The sequence below is a fragment of the Emys orbicularis genome, chromosome 14, assembly GCF_028017835.1.
Source record: "Emys orbicularis isolate rEmyOrb1 chromosome 14, rEmyOrb1.hap1, whole genome shotgun sequence".
In the NCBI taxonomy this organism is placed as follows: domain Eukaryota; kingdom Metazoa; phylum Chordata; order Testudines; family Emydidae; genus Emys; species Emys orbicularis.
The window spans coordinates 39,726,309-39,745,660 of record NC_088696.1 but is presented as its reverse complement, the minus strand read 5'-3'; the positions used below and the strand labels follow the sequence as shown (position 1 = coordinate 39,745,660).

The 19,352-nt window shown below is 45.4% G+C and overlaps 1 protein-coding gene across 1 annotated transcript in view; it reads left to right on the top strand.

Annotated features, from left to right (window-relative positions):
• Window positions 1-19,352, top strand: part of ATP6V0D1 (ATPase H+ transporting V0 subunit d1) — a 92,699-nt gene that overhangs the window by 27,865 nt on the left and 45,482 nt on the right. The window contains exon 2 of the mRNA XM_065416478.1: window positions 7,752-7,923. Coding sequence (XP_065272550.1) covers window positions 7,752-7,923 — 172 coding nt within the window. The remainder of the gene's footprint in view (window positions 1-7,751; window positions 7,924-19,352) is intronic.

Sequence of the window (19,352 nt, the reverse complement as noted above, 5' to 3'; positions counted from 1 at the left end):
CTCCGCACGCAGTGCAGAAGGGTCCAAACAAATGGCTAATGGAAGCTTCCTCGGAGCCTTCCGGTTGAGAGGTTGCTATGCAGAGCTTGCTGCTTGGACTGCTCCTTCGTCTGTTTTCTCGAACAGGATTCGAGCGATGCTGATACAAATAAAACGCACCTGTTGGGAGTTAATAGTGCAGCGATCCCTGCGTGTCTGTAGGGGGCCCGGAAATCACAGCTAATGCCTTGCCAAGAAATGCACGGACAAACAGACTTGCCTGTTTTGGGTGATCCCCTAGAGATTTCAGGGGGCGCAGGGCATGCTGAGCACCTCTGAGGGCTGGTCCACACTACCCGCCTGATTCGGCGGGTAGAGATCGATCTTCTGGGATCGATTTATCGCGTCTCATCTGGATGCGATAGATCGATTCCCAGAAGCGCTCCCCCGTCGACTGCGGAACTCCTGCTCGCCGAGAGAAGGAAGCGCTGTCGACGGGGGAGCCTGCCTGCGCCGCGTGGACCCGCAGTAAGTAAATTTAGTTCGATCTAGGAAACGTCGACTTCAGCTACGCTATTCTCGTAGCTGAAGTTGCGTTTCCTAGATCGATCCCCCGCCCCAGCGTGGACCTGCCCTGAGAATGGGCCACGTATTTATGTACTTTTAACATGGTATTCAGGGGCCTGATTCTAGCTCCCAGGGGCAGAGAGGGAGAGCACGTTGGAGCAGATGTGCAGGCACAGGCGCTGTTCTGGGTGTGGCCTTTACACCGGCCACCATAGGCGTAGTTTGGTGTCTGTATTTGGGGGGGGCAGCTCCAGTCAGGTCAATGGGGTCGTGCATGGGGGGTGGCTGCAAATTCCACACCTGACTGGGGCTTGCAGTCTGGCAATGTCCCCTACCCCCTCCCATGAGCAGGGCCTAGTTGTGTGATCTGTCACACCACTGAGGGATGTGGGGATAGGGGACAGGTTTCTGACAGGTCCCCGAGGAAAGAACTAAGTATCTGTTTAGGGAGCCTTTGAGCTGAAAGAGGCATCAGTGTATCAGTCAGCAGCATAGCTATGCAGTGATAAGGGTCTGGTCCCAATAGCATCAAGGATGGAGCTGGAGGATGGTACGGTGCTCTGGGCAGGCCCTGATATTCCCAGTAGTGGGTAGGGCATGACTTTCTTGTCTGTTTGTTTCTACCACTGAGACTGCTGTATGAAGCAGCTGGGAGGCTGAGCAGAGGCAACAAGTCCTTCCTGTGGGAAGTGGAAAAGCAGGGGTGTTGTCCAAGACTCATTAGCTTGTGACTGAGACGAGGGTTCGCTGACTTGTGAGAAGGAGCTCACTGTGTGAGTTTGGAGCATCTTCATGTGGGAAGGTTACCAAGTACTTGAAACCAATTCAGCTTAAAAAACGTGACCTCCTGGAATCCCCCTCTTCCTTCCCTCTCTTGTGGTATGTTTGCTCTGTGCTCTGCCAAGTGAAACATAGACGAGACCAAGTTAGGCTTCCAGGTTTGCCCTAGGATGTCAGGGCCCAAGACCACGCTCACTTGGGCTTCAAACCAAGCAAGTGTTGTTCCTGGTGGACCAGCGCCAGCCTGGCACTGGGACTGGGAGCCAGTGCGGGAAATGAGGGTGGGGACTGGAGGCAGTTTACTGGGATGGAGGGAATATTGAGATTGGATGAGAAGCTGGGGGAAGGGAAGGAGACTGGAACTAGGAACCAGGGTGGGGTAGGAGGGAAGGAGACAGATCTACCCCCTGCATCCCAACTCCTTGTCAGAACTGGGTCTGCCTGGGCAAAGAAACTGGGACAAAAAGTGAGGGAGGCTGGGTGAAGAGCTTGGACAAGGGACCTGGGATACTGCTCCTGAGTGGAGACGGGGACTAGGTAGGCAAAGAGAATGAGTGTGGTAAGGGTCGGGGTGGGGAAAGAGAGGACAGGAAGGTGGAGAGGCTGCTGCAGAAGAGGTCAAGCTTGGAAGAGGGCAGAAGTCTGAGCCCACTGGAGCACACTCCCTTCTAGCGCTTGGGATGGAACTCCGCATCCCTGAGTCTCACCATTCCTCTGCCACAGGGGTTTCCCAGGTACCTGCTGATGGCAAAGGATCTGTCACATCCCATTCTAGGGCTGGCCCAGCTAGAGGGTAACGATCTGCTGTTGCTATCCGTCCATTAGCTCAGGTGACAGAGGTCTGTTTGGTGGGTCTAAAGATTAACCCCACTGTTGAACCATGGGGGGTCGATGGGATGGAATTTGTAGTGTTGTTGTTTTTTCAGTTTGCTTTCTTAAAAACCTAGGAAACTGCACAACCCCTCCCTGCATTACAAGAACATTAAAGTTGCAAACACAGGCATTCCAAAGTTAGGAAATGCCAGATTGCAAGTTGCCTGTGCTACTGTAACTCAATCCCTTGTGCGTGTTCCTTATGACACAATCTAGCTACATTATCACATACTTCAGGTTTCAGAGTAGCAGCCGTGTTAGTCTGTATCCGCAAAAAGAACAGGAGTACTTGTGGCACCTTAGAGACTAACAAAGTTATTAGAGCATAAGCTTTCGTGGGTTACAGCCCACTTCTTCGGATGCATATAGAGTGGAACATATATTGAGGAGATATATATATATATATACACACACATACAGAGAGCATGAACAGGTGGGAGTTGTTTTACCAACTCTGAGAGGCCAATTAAGTAAGAGAGCTTGTGACTGAGACGAGGGTTCGCTGACTTGTGAGAAGGAGCTCACTGTGTAATGTCACATACTGTTACACAGGACTCGGCCTCATTCAGTGCACAGGATGGAGCTGTTGTGGGGATGAATCAGGGCTGTGTAGTAAAAGGTGGGGTCATCGGTAAGACCCCTGCCTCATTTGGGGCAGAAACTGGGAGGTGTGCAGTCAATGAGGCAGGGGATCCAGGAAGAAAGGAGAGTCTCATTGCTAACTCAATTGACTGATGCCCTGGAGAATTAGATTCTATCCCTGGCTCTGACGCAGATTTCCTTGGGGTGCTAAGCAAGTCACTACACCCTGGCTTCTTGTGAAGTGCTTAGCGCTCACAGCTGCAGCTGAAGTCAACTAGAGTGGTGCTTTGACCAGAAGAAGTGGTATAAGACACTCAGTACACCAAAAAATCATTTATTTTAAGCATCTCAAATTGGGCACCAAAATCCGTGGAAACTTTTTACCTTAATCTGCCTCCGTTCCCCATATGTAAAGTGGGGATAATTCTGCCCCCTCATCTCATAGGGGTGTGGTGAAGATAGATTAATGTTTGCGAAACACCCAGACACTATAGTGACAAGTGCCATAGAAAACCCAGGAGGAAATTAATGATTCTCTTCCAAACAGGGTCTGACGAGTGTGCAGTAAATAAGACCTGGGGCTGCACAGGAACAGTGAGGCTACTATACCACATGCTACACTTAGAGCATGTTCCTTACAGAGCAGCTCTCAGCCCCAGAGCCTGCAGGAATGGTACCTGCGGGCACTGGTTTCTGAGCTGATCTCCACGTGAAACCTAGAATCCACAGGTATCGAAGATAAGAAAGACCAAGTAGGCCTGCTTCTCTTCTCTCCCCACCCCTGAAGGCCACAGAAGGGTCCCTACTGAATATTCTAAACTGTGCATGTGCAATTACTATAATTACAGTACAAACTGGGTAAATGCACATAGAATCACAGAAGATTAGGGTTGGAAGAGACCTCAGGAGGTCATCTAGTCCCACCCCCTGCTCAAAGCAGGACCAACCCCAACTAAATCATCCCAGCCAGGGCTTTGTCAAGCCAGGCCTTAAAAACCTCTAAGGATGGAGATTCCACCACCTCCCTAGGTAAAGCATTCCAGTGCTTCACCACCCTCCTAGTGAAATAGTGTTTCCTAATATCCAACCTAGACCTCCCCCACTGCAACTTGAGACCATTGCTCCTTGTTCTGTCATCTGCCACCACTGAGAACAGCCGAGCTCCATCCTCTTTGGAACCCCCCCTTCGGGTAGTTGAAGGCTGCTATCAAATCCCCCCTCACTCTTCTCTTCTGCAGACTAAATAAGCCCACTCCCTCAGCCTCTCCTCATAAGCCATGTGCCCCAGCCCCCTGATCATTTTCGTTGCCCTCTGCCGGACTCTCCAATTTGTCCACATCCTTTCTGTAGTGGGGGGCCCAAAACTGGACGCAATACTCCAGATGTGGCCTCAGCAGTGCCGAATAGAGGGGAATAATCACTTCCCTTGATCTACTGGCAACACTCCTACTAATGCAGCCAAATATGCCATTAGCCTTCTTGGCAGCAAGGACACACTGTTGACTCATATCCAGCTTCTCGTTCACTGTAATCCCCAGGTCCTTTTCTGCAGAACTGCTGCCTAGCCACTCGGTCCCTAATCTGTAGCAGTGCATGGGATTCATCCATCCAAAGTGCAGGACTCTGCACTTGTCCTTGTTGAACCTCATCAGATTTATTTTGGCCCAATCCTCCAATTTGTCTAGGTCACTCTAGACCCTATCCCTATCCTCCAGCATATCTACCTCTCCCAGCATCTTAGTGTCATCTGCGAACTTGCTGAGGGTGCAATCCATCCCATCATCCAGATCATTAATGAAGATGTTGAATAAAACCGGCCCCAGGACAGACTCCTGGGCCACTCTGCTTGATACTAGTTGCCAACTAGACATCGAGCCGTTGATCGCTACCTGTTGAGCATGACGATCTAGCCAGTTTCTATCCATCTTATAGTCCATTCATACAATCCATACTTTTTTAACTTGCTGACAAGAATATTGTGGGAGACCGTATCAAAAGCTTTGCTAAAGTCAAGATATATCGCGTCCACTGCTTTCCCCATATCCACAGAGCCAGTTATCTCGTCATAGAAGGCAATCAGGTTGGTCAGGCATGACTTGCCCTTGGGGAATCCATGTTGACTGTTCCTGATCACCTTCCTTTCCTCCAACTGCTTCAAAATGGATTCCTTGAGGACCTGCTCCATGATTTTTCTGGGGACTGAGATGAGGCTGTAGTTCCCTGGGTTCTCCTTCTTCCCTTTTTTAAAGATGGGCACTAGATTTGCCTTTTTCCAATTGTCCAGGACCTCCCCTGATTGCCACGAGTTTTCAAAGGCACATGCTAATGGACAGTTAAATTAATATAAGGGATGATTATCTAGTCTGACCTGTACAGTGCAGAAGCTGGGACTGGACAACGAGATGGATCATGTTGTTCAATGCCCTGTTCTGTTCACTCCCTCTGAAGCATCTGGTGTTGGCCACTGCTAGAAGGCAAGATACTGACTAGCTAGATCATTGGTGTGACTCAGTTTGGCTATTTTTATGGGTTTGATGCAGAAATCATGTCTTTAATTTAACACTAGATATCTTTCTAAAAGATTCCATCATGGAGAATCCACCACATCCCTAGTTAAATTGTACCTTATTTTAGCTGAATTTTTGTCCATCTTCAGCTTCCAATCATCAGCTCTTGTTCTGTCTGCTAGCTGAGAACCCTTCACTGTCAAATCTTCTCCCTATGTAAGTACTTGCAGACCATGGTCAAGCACCTCTTATCCTTTTCTTGGATAAACTAAATAGACTCAAGGAGCTCAATCACTGTAAGGTAGGTTTTCCAGACCTCAAATTATTCTTGTGGCTTTTCTCTGAACCCTTTTCTAATTTAATATTCTTTGTTTGGACACCAGAACTGGACACAGTATCCAGTAATGGCATTATCAATGCTGTATGTAAAGGTAATATCACCTCCTCCTTACCTTACTCGAGATTCCCCTGCTAATATGTCCAAAGACTGTTAATCTTTTTAGCACTCCATGATGCTATGGCTCAAGTTTGGTTGGTTTCCACCATAACACTCAAGTCCCTTTGAGTCTTTGCTTTCCGGGATATAGTCCCCCTTCCTGTATGCAAGATGTACATTCTCTATTTTTAAATTTTGCATTCTGCTTTGTTAAAATATTCAAATGAACCCACTTTACCAAGCCATCCAGATTGGTCTGTAGAAATGACCTGTCCATATTTAGTGCTCCACTAATGTGCAATCTGTAAAATTTACTAGCAGTGACTTCATGTTTTTTTCAGTATCTTTATCAATGATGTGGAATAGCATTGGGACAAGCACAGATCCCTGCCAGACCCCCACTGGAAATGCCCTCAGTGGATTAGTATTCTCCTTTTAAAATTACTTTGAGCTCTATCGGCTGTTTTTAAATCCACTTGATGTATGCTCCATTGAATGCTGGCTAGTGAAAACTTTACTCTGAATGTTGTGTAGTTGAGTAACTGCATGTGTAGCTGGCTGTAACTATGCATACAGGTTAAGGGCACAGTTTAGAAAAATCAGGCCCTTAGATGTACCTAGCTCATTTCTGAGTCTGTCCAGTGGTGATGGATATGCACCCAACCTTGGTAGCTACTCTTATTCTTGGAGTAAAGCTGAGTTGTTACGTAATTCAGCGCTAGGGCAAGAGTGTCTCAAACACTTTGGATTCCAAGAAACCAGGAAGAGGTTTTTGGATAGCATGTTCACATCTGGTTCAACTAAACTTCCCTGCCTATCCCTTTCCACTTCTAGCCCCTTGAATCCCTAGGAGAATGGGCTTGCCTCACTAATGCTCTGACAAGATGAAGCTAAAGGCAGAAGAACACTCTGTACTAGAGCAGCTAGTAACCCGTTGAGAAACGAATGATTCTAAATGACTTAAAATTTTTGAGTTCAGTTACAGCCCATGCATCAAAAATCTTACTTGAGCCAAAAGTGTTTATCTTGACAAAGGAGAGATTGTCACATTAGGGTTATCCGATGGCTGGCAATGCAGCTTGCAGTGGGTCAGCTGGCATTGCAGGGGGAGCTGAGGAACGGAACTGGTGTCTGGAGTTGGGGAGTGGACTTGTGCACTTGCTTTATCATTCAGATTTTCTTGACTCTCTTGTACTAGGCATTCCCTCCCCAAGGAAACGCATTCTATTCCTCTTCACCAGCTCCATCTCGGACCCTTGACATAAGACTTGACTTTAACATAATGCAGTGTTACTCAGATCCAGTTGATGACCAGTACCTGCTTGCAAAACTAAACTGAATTTGCTGCCACTTCAGCAGATTCTGAAATTCCCAAGGTGGTGGTCTGGGTTCCCTTGGTTTCCGAAATTGGTGTCTTGATCTGTACAAGGCACCATGCACAGAGCAAACGCGCCTCTTCACAGATGTATCCTTTTCATCATAACTGTATCTGAGCCACATGAGATCCTGACTTCTTCTCCCTATTAAAAATTCACTGACAAGGGTGCCTGCAATGAAGCCTGAGGCCAAAGCACTGCTGGGCACAATAAAGCGCTTGGTTTTCAAATGTGCTTGTAGATGCATCTCTAAGAATGATAGTAGCCCTCAAATGTAGGCAGATTATCAGCACACAGGACTATAAACATGGGGGGTGCAAATTTAAATGGTTAAGGAGAGAGAGGACAGATGTGTTTGAGACATCTCAATTTTTTTCTAGGGTAGAAGGGGAGGGCATTGCTTGAGGAAAACAAAGTTGGGATTAAGATAAATGGCTGGCCTCTTCCTGGGCTTGGATTTGCACTTGGTAGGAATGACAATGAGCTGAATTATGCCATAGAAAAGCAGAGGTACCTCTCTGAGCAGCAGGTGTCGCTGTGTGCCAGCGTAAGGGAGGAATGCTCAGATCAAAGCACAGTGTTCGCTGGAGCTTTTTCTTCCCATGATAGTTCAAAACAAAAATATCCTGAATAGTGGTTTCTGCTTTTCAGATTTGAAGCTGCACCTCCAGAGCACGGATTATGGGAACTTCCTGGCCAACGAAGCCTCCCCCCTTTCTGTGTCCGTCATAGATGACAAGCTGAAGGAGAAGATGGTGGTGGAGTTTCGTCACATGAGGAACCACGCGTATGAGCCATTGGCAAGTTTCCTGGACTTCATCACGTGAGTACGAGCTGCTCCACAGCAGCACTTGGAAGCAGACTTTGCTGAGCTTCCTAACTTGAAAGGGCCTTTCTCACCTGATGGGCAGAACAGCTGTAGGCTCGCAAGTTTGTGAGTGAAATTGCCTTGGGATCCTGCTGACAGCGTCCTCTTTGGCTGCACAATGCCTTGGGCAGATGTGTATTCAAAAGGCTTCCACTCCAAAAATTCTCCAGGTGTCTCCCCTGCTAACACAACTGCCAAGATCTGCTTCAGTACAGACTGACTTAATCTTCCTTTTCGAAGCTTTCCATGGGCATTGAGATCTTCCAGTTTGAAATAAACCCCAGGAGCTGCCATGCTAATGTGGTCACACCAAAAAGCAGCCTTGTGTGCGTGGGTGGCTCTGACCCTTAACAGACGATAAGGCAGCATACAAGTCTGACTGTTCACTTGCACTAAGGTTAATCAGAGGCCAGCTGCAAAGCCTTAAATAGCTCAAGACTCCTTGCAGACCTCTGGGAGTGGTGACCCATCCCCCCCTTTGTATTCTCTATCCACTCCCAGTTGTACTGGTCCCCTTCTCACGTGTAGATGAAGTGAAAGGTACAGCAATTCCACAGTAAATCTGTAGGAAATCTTTGCCGGAAAGTGAGTGGGCTGAAGTGGTGGTTTTTTGCAAGTGATTCGTAGGTTTTAAGACCAGAAGAGGCCATTATGATCTATTCTAAAATCTTTGTGATATCTCCTCGTGGATGTCTAGCTGTTACCTCAAGCTCCACCTGGCAAAGCGAGAGCTCCTAATCTTCCCCCTCCCCTCTCTACTGCCTTTCTCCATCTCTGGGGACAACACCTGTGCACCCAGGTCTGTAACCTGAGTGCCATCTTTGCCTGGATGCTAAGGGAGAGCTCCGAGTCAGTGTTTCTAAATCTTGCCAATTCTTTCTGCATAATGTCTCTAAGATCTGGCCTTTCCTATCCGTCCACACAGCTAAAACTCTTGTCCAGGTTCTCACCTTGCCTCTTGATTACTGCCAGCATCCTTCTTCTCTGGCTTTGAGCGAGCAAGAGTGCATTTGTCATATGCATTCAAAATGGTGCTGCAAATGTCATTTTCCTAACCCGTCGCTTTGACCACAACGCCCCTGTATTTGAATCTGCCACTGGCTCTTCTCTGAACCCTTTCCAACTTTGGACACCAGCACTGGACACAGTGTCCAGTAACCGTCTCAGCAATGCTATATGCACAGGTAATACGTTCTCCCTGCTCCTTCTCAGAGATCCCCTGTCTATGCATCATGGGTCACAGCAGCTGCTTAGCACAGCATCATGCTAGAAGCTGATGTTCAGTTGGCTTCTACCGTGATCCAAGTCCTTTTCAGAGTCACTGCTTTCCAGCATGCAGCCCCCTCAACCAGTAAGTGTGTCCTAGATTCTTTGTTCCTAGATTTACAAGTCTGCATTTAGCTGTAATAAAATACACGTTTCTGTGCTCCTCTTACCATGCAGTCCAGCTTGTGCTGTGTATGTGATCAGTCCTTATTATTTATCACCCAACCAGTCTGTCTACAAGCTATATCAATAATTTCCCCCCCCCCGAATATTTGATAGAGCTTTTGAATTGAGATTGGCCAAGGCAGATCCCTGCAAGATTCCCCTTGAAACACCCCCCATTGACAATTACTTTTTGAGACATGTCAGCCAGTTTATAATCCCTTGAATATGTGCTACACCAGGGGTTCTCAAACTGGAGGTTGGGACCCCTCAGGGGGTCACGAGGTCATTACATGGGGGGTCGCGAGCTGTCAACCTCCACCCCAAACTCCGCTTGCCACCAGCATTTATAGTGGTGTTAAATATATAAAGTGTGTTTAATTTATTGGGGGGGGTCGCACTCAGAGGCTTGCGATGTGAAAGGGGTCACCAGTAAAAAAGTTTGAGACGCACTGTGCTACACTGATTTTATGTAGTGCTAGTTTTTAATCAGTCTTTCTGTGCTAAATCAAAGTATATTTCATTACCTTAATAAACCAAACTTGTAATCTCTTCAGATACAAAGTTCATTTGACCAGCTCTATTTTCTGTACAATCCTATTGATTGGTACAGATTATATTTCCATTCTTTGATAGTCCTGTATCACCCCCTTCATTGTTTTTACTTGGGTTGGATGTCTGATCAATAACTGCTTGGCTTATCCCATTTGTCCCTTTAAAATATTGGGACAATAGTTGATTTTTCCCTGTCCCCAAGAGCTAACCCTAGTTCTTGAAGGTTTATTAAAAACGATCAAGATCCATAGAGCTCCTCGGTAAACAGTTAAAACTCGTGTGTGCAAGTTTTCTGTGCTTGCTGATTTTCAATAATCTAAATTGAATAGATGCTGTTTATAATCCTCTTTACTATTGAAATAGAAAGTACCTTCTCATTATGATACATCATCCAGCTTTTCCAAATACCGGTAATAGATATTCTGCCTTCTCTGCTTTATTACTGACAACTTACTATCTGTAACCAGGAATGGACCCATACCAGTGTTAAGATTCTTTTTATTCTTTTGTTTTTTGTTTTTTACCCTACAGGCCAAATATTTTCCACAGAAACATTTGTAGCTTCCTTTATTAACTGTCTGCGCTTCTTAACTTATAATTTATATTCGTTGCCATCAACTGATCCTAGTTTCCGTTTTCTGTGGTGCTTTGTAAGAGTGTGTGTGTGTGTGTGTGTGTCAATTTTATACATTTGCCAAGATGCCAGTTAAATTTTAAAGCTGAACTCTAACAAACTAGGTTTGCCAATTTTGATAGTGCTATAGCCAATATTCAAATGAATCTGATAGGATAACCCCTTCTTATTGAGTCCAGGAAGCATTAGCTTACTAACTTTAACACTAGGTTCTTTTCAGGTCAACTTTTAACTTGAACAGTATTTCTGAAATCAAAACACTTGGTTATTCTTAACCAATCAATTTATTAATGCACCCAGAACCACATCAACATACCATCAACACTTCAGCAATAAAGTGTAGACACAACCAATGTTCTAGGTGTGTGCTGATCACACCAATACTGTCTTGCAATCAATTGTCCCAGACTGTGACTGCGGCTCAGCAGTTATACCAAGGAACACTGCAAATCACCAAGATTTCTTATTGTAGTTATAATAATGAATCCTCAGTTCTTTAGTACCTAACACACTTATCACACTTCCAGTATTTCTCCAAGGAGTAAGGATGTACTTGTCTTGAAGGCACTTGTGGGAATATGTGGGCCCTGCTATTTGAATGCATTGGTCCAAAAGGGACAAATTTAGAATATCAAAAGCAATTGCTTAAAGTTATGGCTCAAATCTTTCTAGGCCAATTTGCTTGGACTAATAAAGGAGGGAATGCATATAGCACTAGTTAAAATCTAAAATATGGTTATGTGAGGTCTCACTAAAGAATGCGGACTCAGCAAGGTAGCCCGCAGTTATATATGTTAAAGAACAAAAGAGGAAATAGTCTTTGAAATCATAGAATCGTAGGACTAGAAGGGACTTCGAGAGGTCATCTAATCCAGTGCCCTGCACTCAAGGCAGGAGTAACTACTATCTAGATCAGGGGTCGGCAACCTACGGCACGCGTGCCAAAGGTGGCACGCGAGCCGATTTTTGATGGCATGCAGGGCGGGCTGAGCCGCTCAGCCCGCCGCCGCTCTGGGGTTCCCGCTGCTGGCCACTTGCCAGCCGGAGTCCCACCGCCGGTCCCACTCAGCACCCGCTGCTGGCCTGGGGGAAGGAACCCCAGGCTGGCAGCGGGCTGAGACCCCAGTTGGCAGGAGCCGGCGGCCGAAACCCCAGAGCAGCAGCAGGCTGAGCTGCTCAGCCCGCCGCCGCTCTGGGGTTCACGCTGCTGGCCCCTTGCATAACCCCAGGCTGGCAGCAGGCTGAGACCCCGGCTGGCAGGAGCCGGTGGCTGAAACCCCAGAGGGGGGCTGGCGGAGACACTCAGCCCACCCCTGAAATCCCAGAGCTGGGCGGGCTGACCCGCTCAGCCCGCTGCCGCTCTGGGGTTCCAGCTGCTGGCCCCTTGCCAGCCGGGGTCCCCACTGCAGCCCCACTCACCTTGCTTCTGGTTGGAGTTCCAGCGCAGGCCCCCTGCCAGACAGGGTCCAGGCCTCCGGCCCTGCTCGGCCCTACCAGCCGCCCGCTCCACTCCCCTCAGCTGCCGATCTGGGGTTCCAGCCGCTGACCTCCTGCCAGCCGGTTATCAACTGATCACTCAGAAGCCTGTGTGCAGCTTAAAGTATCTAAATATGTGCCAGACATTGGAAAACTCAGCAAGGAAAAGCAAGGGCAAGGATCACACTAAACTAATAAAATCAGCATTTTAATTTAATTTTAAATAAAGCTTCTGAAACATTTTGAAAACCTTGTTTACTTTACATATAACAGTAGTTCAGTTATATATTATAGACTTAGAGAGACCTTCTAAAAAACGTTAAAATGTATTACCGGCACGCGAAGCCTTAAATTAGAGTGAATAAATGAAGACTCGGCACACCACTGCTGAAAGGTTGCTGACCCCTGATCTAGATCGTCCCTGGCAGGTATTTGTCTAACATGCTCTTAAAAAATCTCCCAATGATGGAGATTTCACAACCTCCCTAGGCAACTTATTCCAGGGCTTAACCACTCTAACAGTTAAGAAGTTTTTCTTTATGTCCAGCCTAAACTGTCATTGCTGCAATTTAAGCCCATTGCTGCTTATCCTAGCCTCAGAGGTTGAGGAGAACAATTTTTCTCCTGCCTCCTTGTAACAACCTTTTACGTACTTGAAAACTGTTATCATGTCCCCTCTGTCTTCTCCAGACTAAACAAACCCAATTTTTCAATCTTTCCTCATAGGTCATGTTTTCTAGAGCCTTAATTGTTTTTGTTGCTCTTCTCTGGACTTTCTCCAATTTGTCTTTCCTGAAATGTGGTGCCTACATCTGGACACACTACTCCAGTTGAGGCCTAATCAGTGCAGATTAGAGCAGAAGAATTATTTCTCGTGTCTTGCTTACAACACTCCTGCTAATACATCCCAGAATATTTGCTGCTTTTTTTTTTTTTTTTTTTTTTCCGCAACAGTGTTACATTTTGACTCATATTTAGCTTGTGATCCACTATAACCCCTAGATCCCTTTCCGCAGTACTCCCTCCTAGGCAGTCATTTCCCATTCTGTATGTGTGCAACTGATTGTTCCTTCCTAAGTGGAGTACTTTGCATTTGTCCTTATTGAATTTCATCCTATTTACTTCAGACCATTCCTCCAGTTTGTCCAGATCATTTTGAATTTTAATCCTATCCTCCAAAGCACTTGCAACCCCTCCCAGCTCCTTCTGATCCTGTTAACCCTGGGATGAGGGTAGAGCCCTTTTTTCGTATGGCTGGTCCAGGCACCTGTCACACTGGGATTCTGCAGCTTAGTAGGTTCAGTCCATGCTTGGTCATGGGACGCTGGGCAAGGAGCAAGGCTGTCCATGGAGGTCCAGTGAGCTCTGGGGTCCCACACTCCACAGTTCTTGGGAGGGGACCACCAGCTGATGTCTGTTGGCTATTTTCCAACTGAGTGCTCAGATTTCATCTCGCTGCTTCTGTTGGCATCCAGAAGACGGCATTAGTGTATAACAAATTTCTTCAATCCTTGTCTTATCGGAGGCTTTTTATATTTGATTCATTTTAAGGATTGTATTTTGGTATTGGCTCATGTTATTAATTGGAATCAAGCAATTTCTTTTAATAAATCAAACTTATACCCTGGTTTGGTGATTCTTTAACTTTCCTTTTTGTGCTATACAAAGCCTGTGTCTCCTGGACTGCAACAATCATTTAAGAACATAAGAACGGCCGTACCGGGTCAGACCAAAGGTCCATCTAGCCCAGTATCCTGTCTACTGACAGTGGCCAATGCCAGGTGCCCCAGAGGGAGTGGACCTAGCCCAGTATCCTGTCTACCGACAGTGGCCAATGCCAGGTGCCCCAGAGGGAGTGGACCTAACAGGCAATGATCAAGTGATCTCTCTCCTGGCATCCATCTCCATCCTCTGACAAACAGAGCCTAGGGACACCATTCCTTACCCATCCTGGCTAATAGCCATTAATGGACTTAACCACCATGAATTTATCTAGTTCTCTTTTAAATGCTGTTATAGTCCTAGCCTTCACAACCTCCTCAGGCAAGGAGTTCCACAAGTTGACTGTGCACTGCGTGAAGAAGAACTTCCTTGTATTTGTTTTAAACCTGCTGCCTAGTAATTTCATTTGGTGACCGCTAGTTCTTGTATTATGGGAATAAGTAAATAACTTTTCCTTATCCACTTTCTCCACATCACTCATGATTTTATATACCTCTATCATATCCCCCCTTAGTCTCCTCTTTTCCAAGCTGAAGAGTCGTAGCCTCTTTAATCTCTCCTCATATGGGACCCGTTCCAAACCCCTAATCGTTTTAGTTGCCCTTCTCTGAACCTTTTCTAGTGCCAGTATATCTTTTTTGAGATGAGGAGACCACATCTGTACGCAGTATTCGAGATGTGGGCGTACCATCGATTTATATAAGGGCAATAATATATTCTCAGTCTTATTCTCTATCCTCTTTTTAATGATTCCTAACATTCTGTTTGCTTTTTTGACCGCCTCTGCACACTGTGTGGACATCTTCAGAGAACTATCCACGATGACTCCAAGATCTTTTTCCTGACTTGTTGTAGCTAAATTACCCCCCATCATATTGTATGTATAGTTGGGGTTATTTTTTCCGATGTGCATTACTTTACATTTGTCCACATTAAATTTCATTTGCCATTTTGTTGCCCAATCACTTAGTTTTGTGAGATCTTTTTGAAGTTCGTCACAGTCTGCTTTGGTCTTAACTATCTTGAGCAGTTTAGTATCATCTGCAAACTTTGCCACCTCACTGTTTACCTCTTTCTGCAGATCATTTATGAATAAGTTGAATAGGATTGGTCCGAGGACTGACCCTTGGGGAACACCACTAGTTACCCCTCTCCATTCTGAGAATTTACCATTAATTCCTACCCTTTGTTCCCTGTCTTTTAACCAGTTCTCAATCCATGAAAGGACCTTCCCTTTTATCCCATGACAGCTTAATGTACGTAAGAGCCTTTGGTGAGGGACCTTGTCAAAGGCTTTCTGGAAATCTAAGTACACTATGTCCACTGGATCCCCCTTGTCCACATGTTTGTTGACCCCTTCAAAGAACTCTAATAGATTAGTAAGACACAATTTCCCTTTACAGAAACCATGTTGACTATTGCTCAACAGTTTGTTTTTCTATGTGTCTGACAATTTTATTCTTAACTATTGTTTTGACTAATTTGCCCGGTACCGACGTTAGACTTACTGGTCTGTAATTGCCGGGATCACCTCTAGAGCCCTTTTTAAATATTGGTGTTACATTAGCTAACTTCCAGTCATTGGGTACAGAAGCCAATTTAAAGGACAGATTACAAACCTTAGTTAATAGTTCCGCAACTTCACATTTGAGTTCTTTCAGAACTCTTGGGTGAATGCCATCTGGTCCCGGTGACTTGTTAATGTTAAGTTTATCAATTAATTCCAAAACCTCCTCTAGTGACACTTCAGTTTGTGACAGTTCCTCAGATTTGTCACCTACAAAGGCTGGCTCAGGTTTGGGAATCTCCCTAACATCCTCAGCCGTGAAGACTGAAGCAAAGAATCCATTTAGTTTCTCCGCAATGACTTTATCGTCTTTAAGTGCTCCTTTTGTATCTCGATCATCAAGGTGCCCCACTGGTTGTTTAGCAGGCTTCCTGCTTCTGATGTACTTAAAAAACATTTTATTACCACCTTTGGAGTTTTTGGCTAGCCGTTCTTCAAACTCCTCTTTGGCTTTTCTTATTACATTCTTGCACTTAATTTGGCAGCGTTTATGCTCCTTTCTATTTGCCTCACTAGGATTTGACTTCCACTTTTTAAAGGAAGTCTTTTTATCTCTCACTGCTTCTTTTACATGGTTGTTAAGCCACGGTGGCTCTTTTTTAGTTCTTTTACTGTGTTTCTTAATTTGGGGAATACATTGAAGTTGGGCCTCTATTCTGGTGTCTTTAAAAAGCGCCCACGCAGCTTGCTGGGATTTCACTTTAGTCACTGTACTTTTTAAACTTCTGTTTAACTAACCCCCTCATTTTTGCATAGTTTCCCCCTTTTGAAATTAAATGCCACAGTGTTGGGCTGTTGAGATGTTCTTCCCACCACAGGGATGTTGAATGCTATTGTATTATGGTCACTATTTCCAAGCGGCCCTGTTATAGTTACCTCTTGGACCAGCTCCTGCACTTCATTCAGGACTAAATCTAGAGTTGCCTCTCCCCTTGTGGGTTCCCGTACCAGCTGCTCCATGAAGCAGTCATTTAAAGTATCGAGAAATTTTATCTCTGCATTTCGTCCTGAAGTGAAATGTTCCCAGTCAATATGGGAATAATTGAAATCCCCCACTATTATTGAGTTCTTAATTTTGATAGCCTCTCTAATTTCCCTTAGCATTTCATCATCACTATCACTGTCCTGGTCAGGTGGTCGATAATAGATCCCTAATGTTATATTCTTATTAGAGCATGGAATTACTATCCATGGAGATTCTATGGAACATGTGGATTCACTTAAGATTTTTACTTCATTTGATTCTACATTTTCTTTCACATATAGTGCCACTCCTCCCCCTGCACAACCTGTTCTGTCCTTCCGATATATTTTGTACCCCGGAATGATTGTGTCCCATTGATTGTCCTCATTCCACCAGGTTTCTGTGATGCCTATTATATCAATATCCTCCTTTATCACAAGGCACTCTAGTTCACCCATCTTGTTATTTAGACTTCTAGCATTTGTGTACAAGCACTTTAAAAACTTGTCACTGTTTATTTGTCTGCCCTTTTCTGATGTGTCAGATTCTTTTTTATGTGAATGTTTCTCATCTGATCTGGCCCCTAGATTATCCTCCTCCATCCTCTGCTCCTGACTATAACCTGGAGATTCTCTATCATTAGACTCTCCCCTAAGAGAAGTCTCTGTCCGATCCACATGCTCCTCTGCAGCAGTCGGCTTTCCCCCATCTCCTAGTTTAAAAACTGCTCTACAACCTTTTAATGTTTAGTGCCAGCAGTCTGGATCCACTTTGGTTTAGGTGGAGCCCATCTCTCCTGTATAGGCTCCCCCCATTCCAGAAGTTTCCCCAGTTCCTAATGAATGTAAACCCCTCCTCTCTACACCATCGTCTCATCCACGCATTGAGACTCTGAAGCTCTGCCTGCCTACCTGGCCCTGTGCGTGGAACTGGGAGCACTTCTGAGAATGCCACCATAGAGGTCCTGGATTTCAGTCTCTTCCCTCGCAGCCTAAATTTGGCCTCCAGGACATCTCTCCTACCCTTCCCTAAGTCATTGGTACCTACATGTACCACGACCACCGGCTCCTCCCCAGCACTACACATAAGTCTGTCTAGATGCCTCGAGAGATCCGCAACCTTCGCACCAGGCAGGCAAGTCACCATACAGTTCTCCCGGTCATCGCAAACCCAGCTCTGTTTCTAATGATCGAATCTCCCATTACTAACACCGGCCTTTTCCTAGCAACTGGAGTTCCCTCCCCCGGAGAGGTAACCTCAGTGCGAGAGGCAACCCCAGCACCATCTGGAAGGAGGGTCCCAACTATGGGAAGGTTTCCCTCTGCTCCCGTTGACTGCTCTGCTTCCCTGGGCCTTTCATCCTCCTCAACAGCGCAGGGGCTGTCTGACCGGAGGTGGGACAATTCTACAGTGTCCCGGAAAGCCTCATCAACATACCTCTCTGCCTCCCTTAGCTCCTCCAGTTCCGCCACCCTGGCCTCCAAAGTCCGTACGTGGTCTCTGAGGGCCAGGAGCTCCTTGCACCGAATGCACACATACGCCACCCGCCCACAGGGCAGGTAATCATAAATGCTGCACTCAGCGCAATAAACTGGATAGCCCCCACTCTGCAGCTGGGCTTCTGCCTGCATGGTCAGCTAGTTAATGAAAGGGTTGTTTAAGCAAGAAGTTTAGAATGTAGTTTGGTTTATAGGTTTTAAGGGGAATAAAGGGGAACAGATAGAACCTGCAAGGGACCCCCGCTCCCTTCCCACTCCCCTTCCAAACTCCCTTGCGAAACTCCCTGTTAGTAGCCCCTGTTTGCAAAAGCTTCCTGGTATTTGTATTTCATACATTCTTTGATTGTATAGGAGCTTCTCACATTATTTAGGGCTTACAATAGAAAAATAAACATTATTTTGTCTGAGTCACAGGCAGACAAATGTGCCGCTTCTGATTTGAGGTGAAGGACATGACTGGAGAAAACACGATGTATGATTTATAAGGCAAACAAATGTATAGTTTTGTCACTTGGGGTGAAAACATATGATTTGCATTTCTTGGGTTAACAAGCAGTGCCTTTATGACCTCCAATCTCACAAGTTATTTCTAGTTGGCTTAACTCGCAGCTTCCCCACCCATCTCTTGATCCACTGATAGTGGGCCGCTTTGCATTGCAAAGCATAGTGTTTGGTAACTTGTTTGGAGTTCTTTTTATTAGGTTGAGAGGGTGAAAGAGATTTTATCCATATACAAATTATGAGAGACTCTTGCCAAAGCAGTTAATACTCAGCCATTTTTCTGTTTTTGGGAAGTGGAAATCCTAATCTTAGCTGATCTGTGGGTCCTTAGACAAAGTGTCTCATGATGTGAATTACTTTCCTATTGTCTTTGCTTACTAGGTAGATCCTATTTTGGGATAAACAGAGGTGGAGAGCTTTTCTAATTTTTAAGGGCCAGAGGGAATTAATAGTTATTAATCATTCAAGTTCTCTGTACTCCTTACAGCTTTTTTTTTTTTTTAAACATTTTTTGTGAATGAGGAATTGTGGATTTTTAGGCATCTCATAAAGTGTTCTTATACAACTCCTGATTATTATTTTTTTTTTATTCACACTTCTGATTAAACTTTTCTTTCCATTTTTGGTTTGGGAAATTGGCTGTTTTAAAAAATCAGAAAGTACGGCGGCACTTAGTAGCAACTGCATAGGTAGGGTTCCAAGCCAAGCTTAAAATGGTGCGTTGATTCTAGCTTTTCTTTTAGCATGTGGCCTTTCGGTCTGAAAAACCCCACTGTTGGTTCACGCTCTTTCACATTCTTCTAAAAGGAAGCCATTTAAAGTGGGCTCTGGCTGAAATTTGTTCTTGACAGTCCAATCTTTCATTGTTGACTGTCTTTTTAAAAAAAACATGGTCTACGCCCAACACGGCAGAGGTGGCTCTTGAGAAGATCTGGTGCAATGGGTAGCTGTCTCAAAAACGGGATTTGGGATAATATTTTAGCTGTTGTTGGTCATGACCAGAAGCTTGTGAGCTGTGCCCCTAAATTGGACTGAGGG